This window comes from Erythrolamprus reginae, chromosome 1 (genome assembly GCF_031021105.1).
Source record: "Erythrolamprus reginae isolate rEryReg1 chromosome 1, rEryReg1.hap1, whole genome shotgun sequence".
NCBI classification, from domain to species: domain Eukaryota; kingdom Metazoa; phylum Chordata; class Lepidosauria; order Squamata; family Dipsadidae; genus Erythrolamprus; species Erythrolamprus reginae.
Window position 1 is genome coordinate 368208126 of NC_091950.1, and position 16292 is coordinate 368224417.

The 16292-nt window shown below is 37.7% G+C and overlaps 1 protein-coding gene across 1 annotated transcript in view; it reads left to right on the forward strand.

The window, feature by feature from the left end:
• Positions 1-8669, forward strand: part of EML4 (EMAP like 4) — a 122024-nt gene extending 113355 nt beyond the window's left edge. Inside the window, 4 exon segments of the mRNA XM_070734525.1 lie at positions 337-424; positions 1680-1778; positions 3053-3183; positions 5806-8669. Of these exon segments, the coding sequence (XP_070590626.1) occupies positions 337-424; positions 1680-1778; positions 3053-3183; positions 5806-6303 (816 nt within the window). The 3' untranslated portion in view covers positions 6304-8669.
• The last annotated feature ends 7623 nt before the right edge of the window (positions 8670-16292 follow it).

Below are 16292 nucleotides of genomic sequence, written 5' to 3' on the forward strand. Positions count from 1 at the left end.
TGCTTTTGCTATTAGATCAGTTATGTATAGAGAAAACATTGCACTTGAGAAGGAGGAAGCTCATACAATGAAATGATTAAAGGGATTTGCATCTGTCTGCCATGTGCTTAAATTTCAACAAGGCTGACTGGGATTTATGGTAATTGTAATCCATTCATGGGCTTCTGGTTTATTCCCATCAAAGTACAAACTTGGTGGATTAGTTTTATAAACTGCCATGTCATTTTGTTTATTTGAACATTTTAAGGGAAGGTAAAAAGGAGAAAGAGGGGGAAATCACTGTTTTAACTGGAATTTTGATAGCTTCTTTATCTCTTTTGTTTTTATGTATTTTAGGGACATTCCAGCTATATTACACACCTTGATTGGTCCCCACAAAACAAATACATAATGTCCAACTCAGGAGATTATGAAATATTATACTGTGAGTACAAACTTGCAATTATTTCTATAGTAAAGTAGTGCTAAGAATCATAAGAAAATTTGCAGTATGTGGAATGCTTGTTGACAGAAGATAATATTTTGACCTGCTATAACCTGATCTTCAATATTATTAAAAGTTATTTTGTTCTTAATATTAATTCCAAATAGAACTCCTTCTCCGCAAAGGCATCAATTAACACTTTATGAAAGAGATGCTGGGGTATGCGATGTTAGAGTGTAAGTTATAACTTGAAAGTATTATGTATGTTCACTTGATCAAATTTTTATTTGTTAAGCTAGTAACATAGTTGTTAAGTGAATTTGGCTTCCCCTTGACTTCACTCGTCAGAAGGTCACAAAAGGTGATCAAATGATCCTGGGATATTTGGAACCATCATAAATACGAGTCAGTTGCCAAGCGTCTGAATTTTCATTATGTGACTATGAAAAATGGTCATAAGTCATTGTTTTCAGTGCTGATGTAACTTTGAACAGTCGCTAAATGAACCAGTCGAGGTTCATAATGTATAAGTATTATTTATTATAAGGAAATATTTTCTTTTTTAAAAAACCCATAAAGTTACTATTTAGCCTTTTATTATTCTTATGGTTAACAGATTCAGCATTTAGATTTAATTTCCGTTGTATCTTTGAATCCTTCTTTAATAATATATGAAATATAGAATAATTTGCTTCACTGCCATTGCTTTTGAGCATGAAAGCTTGCAATACCTAAGTAACAATGGATAGCATAGTGAAAAACTTTAAATTTGTAACATACTCTGCTAGTAAACTCTTTTAAAGAAGCTATTCAAACTCAAAGTATTTGAGTTTTCATTTAGTTTTTTAGAATAGATAGATAGATAGACAGACAGACAGATAGAGAAAGAGGGAGGGAGGGAAGGAGGGAGAGGGCAGAAGGAATGAGGGAGGGAGAGATAGCTGAAACATATATCACTCTAATATTGTTTTATTATATAATTATATACAGTACAAAATATATATATATATTTATAGTTAGAGCCTGTTCGGACAGAGAAGTAGACAGAAAAGCCTGTTTCAAAGATGCCGCCAATTTCAGAGGCCTAAGTTTAGGCATGGAGGAGAGTACTTTCTCCTTTGTTTCCAAGATATAGAGCACATTTCTGGATATTTTTCTTATGAGAGTTACCGTGAGAATCCTAGGGATGGAAAGATAAGATACAAATGGAAATTATAAATAACTATTTTAATACCAATTATGTATTTTTATAAAGGGGACATTCCAAATGGCTGTAAACTGATAAGGAACCGCTCTGATTGTAAGGACATAGATTGGACAACATACACTTGTGTGCTGGGGTTTCAGGTATTTGGTGAGTAATATATTCCTATTTAATTGTTAGCCTTAAATTTAAAATACAAAGATTATCACCATTCATAGAATGTTTTAATTATTCAGCTGTTATGGTTTCTTTAAATTGACTTTTAGTAAATGGAATCATTCCAGTATTTTATTTTTCATTAAATATAACTGCTTTGGTGGAAAATTGTTACAATTGCATAAATATCTACTACAAATCAAAATTATTAGCAAATAATCACAATGTAGCACAATGTCACAACACATTGCCTTTTGTACAAGTTACTTGAGATTGGATAAAGGTACATAAGTTGAGATGTTGCTCTGTGATTTCCCTGTATATATTTTGTCACTTGAGATTTCAGGTCATAGATCTGTGTGTATAACTTTTCCTTCATTGTCATAAGAAACAGGGTTCACAATTGGGCAATTTTAAGATGTGCGGAGTTCAACTCACAGAATTCCTAGCCAGCATGCTGTGATAATAATTCTGCATGTTGACATCCACACATCTTATAGTTATCCAGGTAAGAAAACATTGGTAAGAAAAGATAAAACATTTGTCATTAAATCTGTATTTTAAGGCTTCAATTCATTCATTCCATTGTTTATTTAATATAATTCAATTATTTTAAAATGTGCCTCCTAAATTTGAGCAATGTGTTTTTTTTCTTTGTTGTTTATTAAAGTAATAAGAGAACTTAGAAAATATTTTTAAATAGATTTCTGACATGTCAGCTAAAACATTTGTTTTTTCTCATACACATAGGAGAGATTGTTATTTCTACAACAATTATTATACATTGGATTCTTTAGCTTTGATTGATGTATTCTAAAGGGATGTCTAATCTCTTAAAATTCTTCTGAACCATAGAGATCTTGTAACCATCTAGAAATACTAGCTGACCCAGGCCAGGGGTGAAATGTCCCCGGTTCGCTCATGTCTATCGGTTGTCGGAGAGCCAGTTGCGAACTCAGCGCGAGGCTCCGCCTACTTGCCTAGATAGCACTGTTTGGGTTCTTTTACCCTCTGCGCATGTGCAAAACATTCTGTGCATGCACAGAGGGTAAAAGAACCCAAATGGTAGTGTCTGAGTGGGGGGGAAGAGCCTTGCATTGCCTTTGTGACCAGCTCTCCGACGACTGACAGGCACGAGTGAACTGGAAGCATTTCAATTCTGGCTAAGGCTGATAGGAATTGGAGTCCAACATCTTGAGGACTATAAGTCTCTGTATTTGCCCTTTGTTTTAGTAACATTTTTATTCTTTTGTGTTTATATAATGAAGGAGTGTGGCCAGAAGGATCAGATGGAACAGATATAAATGCTCTTGTGAGGTCCCATAATAGGAAAGTGATAGCTGTGGCTGATGACTTTTGTAAAGTTAATCTATTTCAATATCCCTGCTCCAAAGCAAAGGTAAGTTAGGGGCAATGTTTTAGAGCAGGAATGAGAAGAAAAGCAGTTGTATACTATAAAAGTATGGCTGTGTATTCAGCTTCACATGCTAGAAATAAGTTTCCTTTCCTAGGCACCAAATTTCCCAGAATAGTTATCGTTCTGTGTCTTCAATAGTGAATATAACCTAGGAAAAAAAATCTGTCCCTTTGCCTAACTGGATTGGTCACCCTGGAAGTATAATGATTAAGTTACTCTCTCACTACATTTTATTTTTAATTTCATATGTCTGTAGTTTTTAAACTGTAGGCAGCACAATGAAAGGACATTCCACAGTGAAAAGACAGAACATAAATTTTATTATTTAGTTTACTAGGAAAATAGAATAATAATAGTACAGTGATACCTCGTCTTACAAACCCCTCGTCATACAAACTTTTCGAGATACAAGCCTGGGGTTTAAGATTTTTTTGCCTCTTTTTCCAAACTATTTTCACCTTACAAACCCAAGCCACTGCCACTGGGATGCCCCGTCTCTGGACTTCTGTTGCCAGTGAAGCACGCACTTTTGCGCTGTTGGGATTCCCCTGAGGCTCCCTTCCATGGGAAACCCCACCTCCGGACTTACGTTGCCAGTGAAGCACCCATTTTTGCGCTGCTGGGATTCCCCCGCTGGGATTCCCCTGCAGCATCACAAAAACATGGAAGTTCGGAGGTGGGGTTTCCCATGGAGGGGAGCCTCAGGGGAATCCCAGCAGTGCAGAAACGGGCGCTTCGGCTGGCAAAAGGGGTGAGTTTTGGGCTTGCACGCATTAATTGCTTTTCCGTTGATTCCTATGGGAAACATTGTTTCGTCTTACAAACTTTTCACTTTATAAACCTCGTCCAGTAACCAATTAAGTTCGTAAGATGAGGTATCACTGTACTTAGATTTTATACCACCTCAACAGTGTTCTATAGCCCTTTCTAAGTGGTTTACAGAGTCAGAATATTGCCCCCAACAACAATCTGGATCCTAATTTTACCATCCTCAGAAGGTTGGAAGACTGAGTCAACCTTGAGCCAGTGCTAATCAAATTGCTGAACTACTGGCAGCAGGCAATCAGCAGAAGTAGTCCGCAGTACTGCATTCTAATCTCTGCACCACCACAGCTCAGAATAACAGAATAATAAATGATGCTGGAGATCTTCTAGTTCAACCCACTGCTCAAGCAGGAAACCCTATCCCTTTTGAGAAAAATGATTGCCCAATCTCTTCTTTAAAAACTCCAATATTCCAACACTCACAACTTCTGGAGGCAAGTTGCTCCACTGATTAATTGTTCCAAGTGTCAGGAAATTTCTCCTTAGTTCTCCTTGATTAATTTCCATTCATTGCTTCTTGTCCTCCAAGGTGCTTTGGAGAATAACTTGACCCCCTCTTCTTTGTGGCAGCCCCTTAGATATTGGAATATTGCTACTGTGGTATTATCACTCCTAGTCCTTTTTAATTAAACTAGACATACCCAATATCGGCAACTATTTTACATATGTTTTAGCCTCCAGTTCCCTAATCATTTTAGCTGCTCTTCTTTTTAGAATCTCAACATTTTTGTTTATATTGTGGCAACCAAAATAAAAGTGTGGTCTTTACCAGAGCATTATAAACTGATACTGACACTTCACGTGATATTGTTTCTTGCCTTCTATTAATGCACCCTTAGGACTTGGTTAGCTTTTTTGACAACTGCAGCACATTGCTGCTCACATTTAAGTGGTTGTCCACAGGTCTGCATATGATCCACAGCTCTCTGACCAGATACAATAATTGTCCCTACTGCCCTTCTCATGCAGGGTCTTTGTGGTAAAGGTGGGACTGAGAAAACACACCAGCTGAGTTGGCTATCTAATTTCAGCCTGAAGAGCACAAACTAAAGACTCTAGATAAGCAATCTGACCATGTAAACTAGTAATCTGTTCACAATAGCATACTATCCAAATTTAAAAAGAGTACCACATGAGACAGCTGTAAAACAAGTGTTGCACTGAACTAAACCAGGCATTCTAAAATAAAATTACAATCACATAAGCATTTACTAAGAATGAACTACTGATGTTTTCTGGTCAGAAAGTCAGTTACATTCTCAATGGTAATTTCAGAGAATTCAAATAGCTATTCCCTTTCAGCCTACTGTTTTGTCTTAAGATTGCTGTGAGTTGCTTGTCCCAGCAGTCTCTGGTGCTATGCAAATACACTGCAATTGCAACCAGTAAGTATTGGACAACCAGTGATTTCCAGGATTGCTGAAAGATGCAAACCAATTATTTTGCTTAGCAGCTTCCCCATGCCTATGACAGTGTTATATACAAGACGAATGGGGCAAACCCTTTCCTGGGAGACTTGAACACTTACTCTACAAGTAAAATCTATTGTCTGAATATTTATATATGGCAAAGTGAATGATAGACTTAGACTTCGATAGAATTCATGTTTGAGATTGTAATGATTTATATCTGGGGGGAAATTGTAGTTTGCTAAAATTTACAATGCATTGGAAAGATAAGATAGATATTTTCCTAGTTAAATACATGTAATTGGAAATTGAGGCAAGCCTGCTTGATATATAGTTCAATCTTAACACTTTTTTTTATTTGTGTTAACAGGCTCCAAGTCATAAATATAGTGCCCATAGTAGCCATGTAACAAATGTCAGTTTCATTCATAATGATAGTTATTTAATTTCAACTGGAGGCAAAGATATGAGTATCATTCAGTGGAGACTTGTTGAAAAAGCAACTTTGCCACAGAATGATACTGCTGTAGAAATGGCCACAAACAAAGTGCCTTTAACTGCCAGAGACAGCTTTACACAGCCAACCATCCCTGTGTCCCTTAACCAACCCTCGGATGAACTGGCGGCCAGTGAAAATTTAATGGACGGCTTTTCACCGTCCTTCGAGAGTGACGTGGAGCATACTGTGAAGACCAATGAAGAGCAGAATGAGGAGCAAAGTGAGGGAAGCAGTCTGGATCCAGGAGAGCCAAATTGTGAAGAACCACCCAGCGAAATGAGCGAGGAACAGAGCGAATCCACTGTTATCGAAGATCAGCAGGAAAACTCTCCAATGTCTTATCAACTTGAAACTCAAGATGACCTTTAAATATTTTCTTCCAAAAATAAAGAGGGTTGGTTCAAGTAAGGAAGGGGAAGTAGCTCTTGCACGGAGCACTCAAGTTTCTGTGGAAGGCTTCTTAGTTTGATCTACTTCTGTTTTCAACACACGGGATTATTGTAAGGACTCATTTTGACAGTTCCAGTCAAGTGCTAAATAGAAAGAATGTTACCTTAGGTTAAATATAATTCTGAAATTGCTGTGAGAAAGAGGCATGATACAAATAACCGAGGAAGAGTTTGCTGAGAAAAGCAGGTAGAGAATATTGTGGGAAAGAACTTTTAAGGCCATTCAGAAGCTCTTAGGTAATACCTGCTATGTAATGTAACCCTGATGAAATCCCTTCAGGAAGCTCTCCTTTCTTTTTTACATTAAAAAGAGAAGGATAGGAGAATAAGACAACATCATAATGGCACATACTGTGCTGTGCTTACTGCCTTCTTGATTAGTACCTATGCAATTTTTTAAAACTAGCAATTCTTACTAGCCACTATTTTGGTTACTGGTTGTCCTAAGACAACTCATATCAAGGTATACTTCTGTTTCTTCCATGATAGTAGATCTTAAAAGAACCAAATTAAGATAGCGAGTTCTGCTTAGTTTGTTACTCAATGACTGGTATGCGATGTAATTTCAAGGAACTACTTGCATTGACCTATTAAAATTCAAGAACACCAACTGTGACTATAATGCAAACTGACTTAACTTCATTAAGATAAAAGTTCTAATTCTCAAGTTCAAACCTGACCTTCAGATACAATTAGTACTTTCAATAAGAGATTAAACATTAGAGAAATAGCATTAAGATATTAAATCTAATGCTTGGGAGTAATGTCATGATCGACTCAGTTACTTAAAAAATTAGGGATAACCTTAAAATTAAAAAAAATCACATAGACTTTTTTACAGCCATCTTTTTTAATAGCTGTAATATAAATGTCCCATTTTCTTGGATAATGTTGGCTATTTTTGAATTTTTTCTCTATTTCTGTGTTTCTTTTTTCTCTTGTCCAATTTTGTAAGCCGTGCAGCTCAGAGATAGCTGGACCTGGCCAGTTATGGGATATCATGGCATTTTAGTATGTGGTAAAAATACCTTTTTTAAAAACAAAATTACAAATGCATCTGCTACATTTTTTTCTTAAATACCTAGGTTTTCCTGTTTAAACGTTTGTTGAAAAACTTCCTACTTTATATTTTACTTACATAGGATTTTTTAAAATTGTGATGATATTTTAGACCTTATTTAGAAGTTGTGTTTAGAAACTTTCGTTAAGTCTTAAGTGTGCAAGCGTTTACGTGAATGTGCCATTCCAAAGTGCATCAGAACTGTCATTCCCTTCTATTAACTTCTCAGGAGTAAATAACTACAGATCAGGTATGTAGTCTACAATATTCATCAGTGGAAACATTAACAATTGATGTGGACTCCCAAAGGACATAAAGACTGTCACATACAGATACATACAGGTGCACATACATCTTTGTTTACATCCATTCCGGAAAACCTCAACATAGTTATCTTCAGAAACCATGATGTGAATTCCAAGCAACTGCTCTCTTTTGCTTTATCTAAAAAGCTGTCCTGTTAAATGACACGTTGGAGTGCTCCAGTGTATGATTGGCCACTTTGCCAAATAGTCCCCATGGGCAACACAAATACAAATACTGTATCAAGATAATGGATTCCTTTGGAAAAGAGGCATCTATCTGCAAGGGAGGAGGCCAATTTTCAATGATGTACAACTCCCAGTCTGCTTCAGTAAGTTCTATAACCACCCATAATAGATGGAGAAAAAGATGGAGAAAGGGGATTCATTAAACATTCTCCCGCATTTTTTTTTGTTCCACTCTATTCCACAGGGAGAGATCAACTGAATAACGCAGCTTTTAAAAACATAGCAAGGTAAATTTGTTCTAGTAATTTTAGTTAACATGAAATGGATTGTAGAGCTCTAACATCCTCAGCGAGTAACATAAAAACAGAGCATTTTGTTTGGATTTATCTATTACCTTGAGGTTGCCATATAAAGTGAGAATTAATAGTTGTGATTTTCCTCATGTTATAGATTTTTTTAAAATGCCAAAAAAAAAGGGAAAGAGGGGTGGGGGGAAGCCTTCCAATTTTTGATTGCTGGCAACTACTGTTCAATAAATAATTAAATCTGTGATAATAGAAATGGGTGGGATTATGTTAACTGTAAATGTTTTAGGGTAAAATTGTGAATGAAATATGATTTGAGTGTGTCATGTGAAGATGTTTGAGCCATTCTGTCTATCATGCATTCCTGTCTCATGGCAGAAAAGTCTGAAGATTTAAAATAATAATAATAAAGATACAAGAATCAATTTAATGTAGCAATCTCTTCCTGTTTGTACCTTTCCTGGCTTCTGTATTTGATTTTCAGTAGTCTAAAGCAGGGCTGTTCCAGTTTGCTAATCAATTCAAGGAAGATGTGATCTGCTTCAGGCCGAGCAAATGACTCAACCTATTCTGTGTCAAAAGTTATGATAAAGCTCCGTGTTCAGTATCTGGGCAGGGATTTCCAAGTCAAAATGCCCTTGCAGTCAGACTTCCGTTTATCATCATAAAGTATCTTGAATGGGGGGTGAACTCATGAGTTAACCTTGCTGGCTTGCTTGATTGCTTGCTTGTTAATATTTATATTCCCTTACCTTTTATTTCAAACTGCTGCATATTCCCCACCTACCCTTTTCTAATTTGTGCTCTGTCATTGGTGTCAGTTGAGTAAAACATTTTTAGTTTATTTATTATTTATTTTATTTTCATTTATTGGATTTATATGCCGCCCCTCCGAAAACTCAGGGTGGCTAACAACAATCATGAACAATATACAATAAAATCCAATACTAAAAGCAAATTAAAACCCCTTAATATATAAACCCAAACATACATACAAACATACCATGTATACAGTTGTAACGGCCTAGGGGGGAAAGAAGTCTTAATTGCCTGGCGGCAGAGGTGGGTTTTAAGTAGCTTACGAAAGGCAAGGAGGGTGGGGGCAATTCTAATCTCTGGGGGGAGTTGGTTCCAGAGGGCCAGGGCCGCCACAGAGAAAGCTCTTCCCCTGGGTCCCGCCAAGTGGCATTGTTTAGTTGATGGGACCCGGAGAAGACCCACTCTGTGGGACCTAACTGGCCGCTGGGATTCGTGTGGCAGAAGCCGGTCCCTGAGATACTCTGGTCCGGTGCCATGAAGGGCTTTATAGTTCATCAGAAACTCGTCTATTTCAATATGATGTACAGTGTTCCCTCGATTTCCATGGGAGATGCGTTCCGAGACTGCCTGTGAAAGTCAAATTTCCGCGAAGTAGAGATGCGGAAGTAAATACACCATTTTTGGCTATAGACAGTATCACAAGCCATCCCTTAACACTTTAAACGCCTAAATTACCATTTCCCATTCCCTTAACAACCATTTACTCACCATTATTACTGGTACTCACCATTGAATAAGACACTAAGTGATCCTGATATTTATAACCATAATTATTTATTAACAATTTTTTTTTTGTTATTTATTTGCAAAAATTATTAGTTTGGCGATGACGTATGATGTCATTGGGTGGGAAAAACCGTGATATAGGGGAAAAAACCGTGAAGTATTTTTTAATTAACATTTTTTGAAAAACCGTGGTAAACCGTGAAAACCTATTCGCGAAGTTCGAACCCGCAAAAATTGAGGGAACACTGTATTACTTAGGATCACTAGACAAAATTGGAATTCATGTAGTTTCCCATTTTTTGCAAACTGCTGCCTCTCAGTGATTCAATGGAAAAATCATCAAAAGTGTCAGACATTTGACAATAGAAAAATGATAGAAAAATCAGGGAGATCACATTAAGACAGAATTGAGTTTCCTTATCTCTTTTCCATTAAAATTGCTCTCCCAGCTACAAAAATGCTACTTGACTCTGCCAAATGGGTATGTCTATGATTTCACATACAGAGAAGATAGCTTGCATATGTATATAATAAATGTTTAGGTAAAATGTAACCTAAAACCTGTTCGGCATCTCAAAATACAACACCCCAATAGCTATGTAATAAAAAAGGCACAAAGTTCAAGAAGTGTTACTGTAATTGGATACATGCACATGTGGAATGTGTTGAGCTGTCCATCTGTTTTCCTTGGACGGAGATCCCTAAGCCCTTTCCCTTCAATCCACACTACACATTCCAATATTCCTGGGGAAAGCCTATTGGAATCCTGCCATCAAATACTTTTTTAAAAAAATCATCTCTGCAACTGAATTACACAAAGGTATATAAAGTTGTGGCCTATTTTTTGTATTTTATAGCAATAGCATTTAGATTTATATACTGCTTCACAGTGCTTTACAGCCCTCTCTAAGCGGTTTACAGAGAGTAAGCCTATTGCCCCCCAACAATCTGGGTCCTCATTTTACCCACCTCGGAAGGATGGAAGGCTGAGTCAACCTGGAGCCTTACTGAGATTTGATCTGCCAAACTGCTGGAATCCGGCGATCAGCAGAAGTAGCTTGCAATACTGCACTCTAACCACTGCACATCGAGGCTCTATATATTTTCCTTTTTTTGGTGGAAATAAATTTTCTTCTGTATCATTTTGTATGAAAGTTATATTTGGATTGAAGTCTTGCTCATTCTTTATGCATACCTTTTCACTGAAACTGTTCCATGGCAAGTCTCTTCCTGAAGTAATATGTTATAATGTATAAAAAAGGTGAATGAAAATTGTACAACTTTTCATCAACTTGGGATGGGAGTTGTTTTTTTTAAATTCTGAACTGATTTTTGCTGAATAGAATTTAAGGTCTATAACTTGAAACAGGAATACAGTGTTGACATGTTCCAAACAGGATCTTTGAGACTTCTGCATGACCAGTAAATCACTTTTCCTTGAAGACCAATTCAATCAAATGAACATATCTGTGAAACAGATATGTTAATAACAGCACCAATGTATAAGTGAGATAAAATTGTAACACTCAATGAAAAACATACAGAACAAAGTACCAAAGGTACTTATTCAAAAAACAACTTTACTTTGTTTTGGGGGGTTTTGTTTTGTTTTTTTGCTTCTCACCCAAAAAAACCTTCAGTTTCTTCAGAACTTAATTATGGTAGCTTGAAATGAGTCAAAAAGGCCACCTATATTAAGATTGAACAGCCCTCTCAACAGAAGAAGTTATATGGCATCACCTATCCTGTTCATAACAAATTCCTTTGAGCAGTTCCAAGAAGATTTCACATCCATTTGAACATTCAAGTGACCGTGAGGCACAGATAAATCTCCACATAGCCTCAATAATTTTATTTATTCAATTTTTATGCCACCCAACTCTCTAGGGCAGTGAGGGCGAACCTTTTTTTCCCTTGGGTGCCAAAAGAGCGTGGGTGTGTGCTATTGTGCATACCCGAATGCCCACACTCATAACTCAATGTCTGGGTAGGGTGAAAACAACTTCCCCCACCCCCTGGAGACCCTCTGGAGGCTGGAAATGACCTGTTTCCCAACTTCTGATCGGCCCAATAGGCTTGTGTTTTGCCCACCCCAGGCTCTAAAGGCTTTCCTGGAACCGGGGGAGGGTAAAAATGCCCCCCATCCCCCCCCGGAGGCTCTCTGGAATCCAAAAACACCCTCCCAGAACCTCTGTGTGAGCCAAAAATCAGCTGGCCGGCACACACATGCACATTGAAGCAGAGCTAGGGCAACTGCTCACATGTCAGCAGATATGGCACCATGTGCCACCTGTGGCATCCGTGCCATAGGTTTGCCATCACTGCCCTAGGGACTCTAGGAGGCTCAAACAAAAAAATAAAACATCCAAATAATACTAAAACCTCTTAAAACAGTTTAAAAACAGTTTAAATCCCATAGTTATAGGCATGTACACCATTTGTGGCCAAATCCCGATGGTCCACAGCCCCAGGCCTGCTGGAAAAGCCAGTTCTTTACCGCTTTCTGGAAGGCTAGTAGGGCCGGATATCAGGAGATAACTGTCTCCAGAGAGTCGGAGCAGCCACAGAGAAGGGCCCCCCCGTGGACCGATCAGTTGACACTTTAGCTGACAGGACCCGGAGAAGACCAACTCTGGGCCCTTACCAGTCACTGGGAGAAGGTGGGCCCTTACCAGTCATGTGGTAGAAGGTGGTCTTGAAGATTTTTAGGATAGCAATAGCCCTTAAATTTAAATACTGCTTCACAGTGCTTTATAGCCATCTCTAAGTGGTTTAAGAGTCAGCATATTGCTCCCAGCAATCTGAGTCCTCATTTGGAAGGATGAATCAATCTTGAGGTGAAAATTGAACTGCCAAAATGCTTGGCAGCTGGCAGTCAACAGAAGTAGCCTGCAGTACTGCATTCTAACCACTGCGCCACTATGGCTCAAAAAATGCTAACAACCAGATGACTGCAAGGAGTATAAATCAATTTTCCATCATTCAAATCAAGAAGTTTCTTGGATGAGAAGCAAAACATCTTCAAGCCAAAAACAAAGTCCAGTTGCCTTTTGAAAAAGACAAAAATGAGACCTGGATGACTGAAAATCTCCATAAACATACATACAGAACAAAAGAAAATTCAACCCAACTGTGACATGAACCATCCTGGTGTCCTAGCCTGCTCATCATTTGTATTGTTTTACCACTTTTATCATTTGTATTGTTTTACCACTCTCAAAAACTGGATTATCCCCAAATCTCCACCTCCACCATCATCACCAATAACATAAAAAATGACTGCTGGCAATAAATGTATTACAGTGCACTCTAGGAAACCTTTCTGAAGGTTTCCATTTTAAGATAGCGCCTGTTGAATTGTAGGGAAAGCTGGAGAAGAAAGTTTTAATATTTTCAAATATGGATCAAGTCAAGGAAAAACAGGTGCTCCTTCAAGTAAGCCAGATTTGTCTGAAACTGAAAGCTAAGCAGAGCTCCGAGTCTTCGGAGAGGAGCGGCATACAAATCTAATATATTATTATTATTATTATTATTATTATTATTATTATTATTATTATGTCAGTACAACATAGCAAACGAGATCACTATGCTGGATTTCGTATTTCATCACCAGTCGGGCGCTTCCCAAGCACCTAGGACTGCGTGACATAGTGGCAAATTATGTTTGCCGATCCCAGTAAAACGGCCTTTTGCAATTGACAGATGGAGATTTTGTCAATTCCGATGGTTTTCAAATGTCTGCTGAGATCCTTTGGCACTGCGCCCAGCGTACCAAGTACCACTGGGACCACTTTCACTGGCTTATGCCAGAGTCGTTGCAGCTTGATTTTTAGATCTTCGTATTTCACTACTTTCTCTAGCTGCTTCTCCTCAATTCTGCTGTCTCCTGGGATTGCGATGTCGATCATCCATACATTATTATTATTATTATTATTATTATTATTATTATTATTATTATTATTATTATTAAATAAAAGACTATCCAGACATCCTGGCCTGTAGGTTGAAACTGAAATTTTGAAAAAAGAAAACAGAAGACAATGTCCAGTTATCTCTGCATTTTTGCCAAGAAAACTACATGGGAGAATTATATCTTGTAAGCTGCCCAGAAAGACAAGTGGCATAAAGAAAGAAAGAGAGAAAGAAAGATAGATAGATAGATAGATAGATAGATAGATAGATAGATAGATAGATAGAGCATATTTTTTGGAGTATAAGATGCACCGGAGGATAAGATACATCTTAGTTTTGGGGGAGAAAAATAGGGAAAAGAATCTGCTTAGTCTGGTAAGTTTCAGCACATTATTTTATCCTCTGGTTAGGGCTTTAAAAAAACCCCTTATTTTGAGAGAGTAACAATGAAAGCTTGTAAGCCAGTAACAGTTGGGAACATTGTTAGCACCTGGTTAAATCTGGAAAGAAAAATTCTGAGCAAATAGAGCAATGAAAAAAACCCTACAAAGACTTAGGACTTGGAAAACATTATTCACAGAGAGTAACAGTGAAAGAGCTTGCAAGCGAGTAAGAGCTGGGAACATCATCAGCACCTGGTTAGCGCTGGAAAGGAACATTTGGAGCAAGTTAGAGCAATGAAAAAAACTCTCTGCTAAGAGAGTAACAATGAAAGAGCTTGCAAGCTATAAGAGTTGGGAACATAGTTAGCACCTGGTTAGGGCTGGAAAGAAACTTATTTGGAGCAAGTTAGAGCAATGAAAAAAGCTCTGCAAAAACTTGGAGCTTGGAAAACATTCTTTGCAGACAGTAACAATGAAAGAACCTGCAAGATAAGAGCTGGAAAATCATTAGCACCTTAAGGCTGGGGAGGGGGAAGCTTCAAAAAAAGCTGCGTGAGTATAATACGCACCTGAATTTTCAGCCTCTTAGAAGTGTGTCTTATACTCTGAAAAATACAATAGATAGATGATAGATGGATGGATGGATGGATGGATGGATGGATGGATGGATGGATGGATGGATGGATAGATAGATAGATAGATAGATAGATAGATAGATAGATAGATAGATAGATAGATAGATAATCACAGTGCCAGGTTTTCAAATTTGGATCAGATTTTTTTCCCCCTCTCTTCTGAAATTTCACCCATTCTGAAATATAAAATCATTTCTGAACATGCATTTTGAGGGATTTATGGATCCCTGGAAAAATTTCCCCACATTTTTGTGGTGGTTCTGGTTGTTAACTATATGCACTTTTGTAAAATCTCCATGGCTTTTCCCAGAAAAATAGCCATTTAGGTTTTCTCAGAAAAACTGTAAAACAGTTTTTGTGTCATTGCACAAATAAAAAAGTGATACTTCAATTACATACTTAAGGCTGTCATCCTGACATTGTTACACACACACACATCCTGCATTCAGCATTAATTATGGGATCTTTAAAATCCAGAGGCAATTGAAACTTATGCTTGCTTTGTGTGTATGTGTGTGTGTTTGTGTGTATATGTGTGTGTGTGTGTGTTCTTTATTGCAATCTCAGCAAAAAAGAAAGAAAATTATACTGTGCGCCTACATGTGAAAAGAAAAACAACTCCCGTGATTCCCAAAGTATTTGTAATATGTGGAGGGTTTGTTTTTTTTAAAGAAAGGGGTCTCATCTAATTGCTACCATCTGGCTCATGATTCTCCGAGATTCCCCTGAAATGCAATTTACATGTGCTTTTGAAGCAAGATTGCACATTGCCAGAAAAGAATGCTTTGCAACCTTTGCAATCTCACCTAAAAGCTTAAATATTTGAAAGGGAATAACCTAACCTGCAACACTACTGATTAATTCTTTTTGCCCAATGATCTTCCTTCCTCCTCTCTCATCAGAGGTGGGTTACTGCCAGTTTGGATCAGTTTTATAGAACCGGTAGCGGGAATTCCCCTCATCTTGCCGAACAGGCAGTGATGGCCAGCTAGACACACACACACCGAATTGTCTCTCTCGGCAGCGCTATAGTTGCCACCATCTTGGTTTTAGCTTCTGTGCATGAGCAGAAGTTTTTTGCTTCTGCACATTTGCAGCGCCCACGTGGCATGGGAGGAAGTGAACTGACAGCGAGGTAAGTTAGAACCCACTCCTGTCCCTCATCCAGGGGTCTGTCAAGCCATCCAATGGTCAATTGCTTCCTTACTACCAAGTTATTGGTAGTTAATAGCTATTTATAGTTAATATGCTAACTTAAATAAAGCAGTTAACTATTCTAACAAGTAAGGTTGAAAGACAATATCATACCATTCCAGTTCATTTTTTTTTGTGGAAAAAAAACCCCACAAGGGAAAATTTCAGAGATGTAAAGCATTTCCGCTTATGCTTCTTCCTCTTTAAAAGTTTGTTCCATTCAGTAAAGTTTCTCTGTGGGAGTGGTGGGGAAGGAAACTGCATCCCTCATCGCATTCAGGATATTGTCTTGATTTCCCTTTCCTTCTCTTCAAATAAAGCAATGAACCAGAATTGAAATTTGTTATACTTGTTTGGTTTTTCCAAAATCAACAAGGTACTACC